Source organism: Octopus bimaculoides, chromosome 4, assembly GCF_046866305.1.
Source record: "Octopus bimaculoides isolate indiv1 chromosome 4, ASM4686630v1, whole genome shotgun sequence".
NCBI classification, from domain to species: domain Eukaryota; kingdom Metazoa; phylum Mollusca; class Cephalopoda; order Octopoda; family Octopodidae; genus Octopus; species Octopus bimaculoides.
In genome coordinates, this window is record NC_142931.1 from 139779543 (window position 1) to 139784542 (window position 5000).

Sequence of the window (5000 nt, forward strand, 5' to 3'; positions counted from 1 at the left end):
CAGTGAATAGTAAAGTTCGTATTTCCTTTATTCTCAGTCGTAACTCAAATCTTATGACTTCTTAATGATAATTTTTGAAATGTCAATACACAGTTATTTGCAGCAAAAAGCTTTGTAAGGATTTAAAAATCGAAGTAAAATTAGTATAATTAATATTCATTATAAATCTGTATGTGGCTCAATAATTAAGTATTCACCAATTGATATAATTAGTTACCTGTGCATCAGTAAGACCTAGCATTGCTGCCAGCTGTCGTCTGTCTGGTTTCGTTACATACTTTTGAACTTCAAACCGTTTTTCAAGTCCTTTTCGTTGTAAATTTGAAAATACTGCACGGGACCATGATCGTTTTCGTTTTGGTTGATTTGCTGAGTGCTGGTCTGTGTTTAATATTGAGTATGGACCTGTTCAGAAAAAAATATGACAATGAAGAGAAAAAGAGAAAATTAAAAAAGAATATCTTCCAATTGGTTGTATTGAAATCTTAATTGAAATAATTTGAGAATTAATATTATAGCTCCAACAAGAAAGCCTGAATTTTGTAAACATAAATCAAATATAAGGCAGTTAGTTTACCTTCTTACTTTACCACAGTAACCCCACTACTTTTGCTTGTTGGGTTCTCAAATATTCTTACTTGGTTTCTTCAGTATTTTTTATATCCCAAATCTTTTTCTGATAATGCATGTTCCTTATGTTTTAGTTTTGTAAATAGGAACTGATTAAATTAGGTCCTATTTAACCTTTACTTAACCCCACATTTGCAGCTACCTTTCGTATGAATTTTAGGCTTCATAATTTATAATAAGGTCCAGTTTAACCCTGCCCGACTCTATTCATTTATTATGACTGATTCCATATATGTGTCTACCAATGAATAAAAATATCTTTAATGTGATCATTTTATAAATTTTATAAAATTTCACGCCACCATTTCATGTTTTCTCTTCTTTAATATATCCACTTTCTCTTTTTCATTATCTTCAACTCTCTTAATTCCATATTTTATTATTATATTTTAATTCTTTCAAGGCGGCGAGCTGGCAGAATCGTTAGCACACTGAAAAAAAAAAAGAAAACGCTTATCGGAATTTCACCCACCACTACGCTCTGAGTTCAAATTTCCCCGAGTTCGACTTTGCTTTTCATGTTTCCGAGATCGATAAAATAAGTACTAGTAGCATAAAATTGCTGCCTTTGTGGTTAATTTTGAAACCCTCATTTTATTTTATTTTAATCTTTGGCCCCTCACGTAGATTACACTTCCTTATTCCATACTATGTATTTCTATCTATTTTTTTCATATTTTATTTTTTGTGCTTTGAATCATTTAATCTTTAAATTATTAAATTTTTTAATCTTTTGGTTATTTAACAGCTAATTTATTTAATTTCTTGTTTAATAATCTATTACTTGCTAGAAACCATTACAGTTTCATTCCTCTTTAACTCTATATACTTATATTTTTTGAATATCCGTGTTCTCTAATCTCTTGATCTTTCAGTAGTCCTAATGTCTCAATATTTCACATAGAATTTTGCCCGTTGGTCTCCCTTTTCCCAGCCTGAATTTACTAACGATATTTTGCATTCATTTATAGCATTATAAACTTAAATTTTTAATATTTGTTTTCCTCAACCAAAGTCATATTTCATTAACTGATTATTAAATAATACATTATAATATAATTATAATTACGATTATTGCTTTAAAACATTTATTTATTTATTAAATTAAATGCGCATTAGCTTACTCTTTTAATGCATAAAGTACATTTTACTTAATATATGGGATATGTGAATGGATTTCTGGAAAAAAAAATAATAAGTAAAAAGATTTCTTTAGCATTCGTTTGACTTGATCGTAAGAACGAAACAAAGTGCAGTTTCTGAAAAAACGATGAAAATAATTATTCCTTTCTTTGGTAGTGTTTAACTAGTAAATCTACTAGGGCCGTTGTGAAGATGTAAACAATCCAACACAGGTTGTGAAGTGTAGAAGAGAAACACATAAGCACACACCTATTTACATATATATATATATATATTTATATATATATATATATATATATACACACACACACATGTGTGTGTGTGTGTGTGTGCGCGCGCGCGCATGCGCATGCATATATGTATATGTATGTATACACACACATACACACATGTATATAAATAACAAGCTTCCACACAGTTTTCATTTAGTTGATTTACTCACGAGTCCTTGGTTAGCTCAGAGTGAGATTGAATCCAAAATCACATGGCTGCAGAACGAAAATTTTCGAAGATAATTTCTAAATCAAACCGTGTGAAATTAAATATAATCTTACTTCTAAAAATATTATAATCAAATTGTCACACACACACACACATACACACACACACACACACACACACACACACACACGCACACACACTTATATATACACACATATACACATACAAATGTAGATATATATATATATTATGTGTATGTATATATAAATATACATATGTGTGTACATATATATACATACGTATACATACATCTACATGTATCTAGATATATCTATCTATCTATCTATCTATATATATATATATATATATATATATATATATATATATATATATATATACATATATATATATATATACACATACATATATATACATATATATACATATATATACATGTATATTAGCATATATACATATATATATATATATATATATATATATATATATATGCATATATATACACATATAGTTGCATATATAGATATATATATATACATAAATACACACACGCACACACACACACACACACACACACACACACACACACACACACACACGCATAATAACGAAAGTACATAAACTATTTTTGTTTCTTTTGTTTGAAAGTAATTCTTCTAAAAAGAGTAGCGTTGTGTTTTCTTAAAGATTGATTGACTGTCGTCTGTTCTGTTCATTTCGTCACGTGATATATCCCACTTCGTCTAATTGTAAAATTCTTACTGTAAATCCTAATTTTATTCTCTGGATTTCACTAACTCAGTTTTTGATGCCTTCCTAGTTAAACACAATCCTGTCAGCAGTCGTATAAAAGATTCAACGAGGAATATAAGTTATTTCGCTTCTGTAGTTGTTTTGTATGTGTGTATAGGTGCGTGTGTGCATGTGTATATGTGCGAGTATGTGTGTGTGCTCGTATGTGTCTGTTTTGGCTCATATATGTGTATTAACTTCCATAATTTAAAATCAACACATAGCATGTTTGCTTTCCAATTTTCGTCGCTTTCTACTTTTGAGTATAAATTATGGAAAATAAGTGAAAATATATTTCTGAAAAAATTTACGACAAAATATTGCTGTTTCATTTTTTATAAAAACACCTGTTACTCCAGGCATCTAAAAACCTCGCTCGAAGTCTCGCTTTCTTTCGTCCACATTTAAGGGTCTCTGCCTGCCACTCACTCCCGCTTTATTTGTCGCCTTATTCTCTTCCTTGTATTGAAGTGAGGAGCAAAAACGCATTGTAAATCATAGAATCGTACAATCGTACATACACACGTACATATACCCCCGACACATATATTCACATCCAACACCACCCCATGTGTGTGTGTGTGTGTGTGTGTGTGTGTGTGTGTGTGTGTGTGTGTATTTGTATGTATATATAAATGAGATGAATGTTTCAAAAACTGCTTTTCAAAAAGAACAAAGAAAAACCAAAGATTGTGTATCTTGCACGATATATACGAGGGTGAGTCAAAAAGTAATGCCATTTTGTTTAGGACAGGTATAATTACCAACATAGGAACATGTATCATACATCAAATTGAAGCTGGTAGTCTGTGGATCACATCCCTACTTCTCAACATAGTTACCGTTTTTCTCAATAGCAATGTTCCACCTTCGAATGAGAGCATGTATCCCTGCCCCGTAAAATTCTGTTGACTGTTCTTTGAGCCACTTCTTGTCTACAGTTTTCACTTCCTCGTCACTGGAATAATGTTTGTCTCTCAAACACTCTTTCATGGGGCCGAAGAGATGATAGTCCAGTGACGATGGTAGTCCAGTGACGAGGAAGTGAAAATTGTAGTGAAGAAGTGGCTCAAAAAACAGTCAACAGAATTTTGCGGGGCAGGTATACATGCTCTCATTCGAAGGTGGAACATTGCTGTTGAGAGAAACTGTGACTATGTTGAGAAAAGTAGGGATGTGATCCACAGAGGACCAGCTTCATTTTGATGTATGATACATGTTCCTGTGTTGGTAATTATACCTGTCCTAAACAAAATGGTATTACTTTTTGACTCACCCTCGTACAAATGGCAATTTCTGTCTGTCTGTTACCATCTTGGTGCCTATATTAGCGAACCAGTCTTCACCAAAATTTGCATACATGTTGAACTAACATCCAATTCAATTATAGGCTAACTGGATTTCTATAAGAATCAATAATGGGTTCCCTACAGGGGTTGGGCTATTATATGATAAAATGAGAAGAGTGCAAAAAGTGTCTGGTTGAGAGACCGTCGAGGGAAATGAGGTGGCATAATGAGGGTTGGCTGATATCAAGGAAGGGGAAGAGACAAAGCGACAGGGAACTGAAACAATAACACTATAGATAATGTTTTTCATTTTCTTCCATACATGAATAGCCCGTTGAGGGAAATGTCGTGGCATAATGAGTGGTGGGGATGCTGATATGAGCGAAGGAGAGGAGACAGGAAGAGACAGAGAGGCAAGGAATGTGAGAGATACAGAGAGAGAACGAGAGACAGGAACAGAGCGGGGGAGAGAGAGAGAATGTGTTTACGGAAGGGAAGAGCGGATTTTAATACTTTGTTCTTTTATCTTTACCTGTCACTTAACACATCCGCTCTAATGAATTAACTATCGTCTGCTCAGTCAAAACTTTTACAATATGTCCAACAACAGATGTTAAACTAACAAGTGAAAGGTAAAGTGTTTTTATATTTGTTTTCAAATCACCGTATTAAGATTTATTAAAACTT

At 32.4% G+C, this 5000-nt stretch overlaps 1 protein-coding gene across 3 annotated transcripts in view; it reads right to left on the minus strand.

Annotated features, from left to right (window-relative positions):
• LOC106878516 (uncharacterized) overlaps positions 1–5000 on the minus strand; it is a 175091-nt gene that overhangs the window by 17590 nt on the left and 152501 nt on the right. For all 3 annotated transcript variants that reach the window (XM_089351579.1, XM_089351577.1, XM_089351578.1), the window contains exon 3: positions 218–405. In XM_089351579.1, coding sequence (XP_089207705.1) covers positions 218–405 — 188 coding nt within the window. The remainder of the gene's footprint in view (positions 1–217; positions 406–5000) is intronic.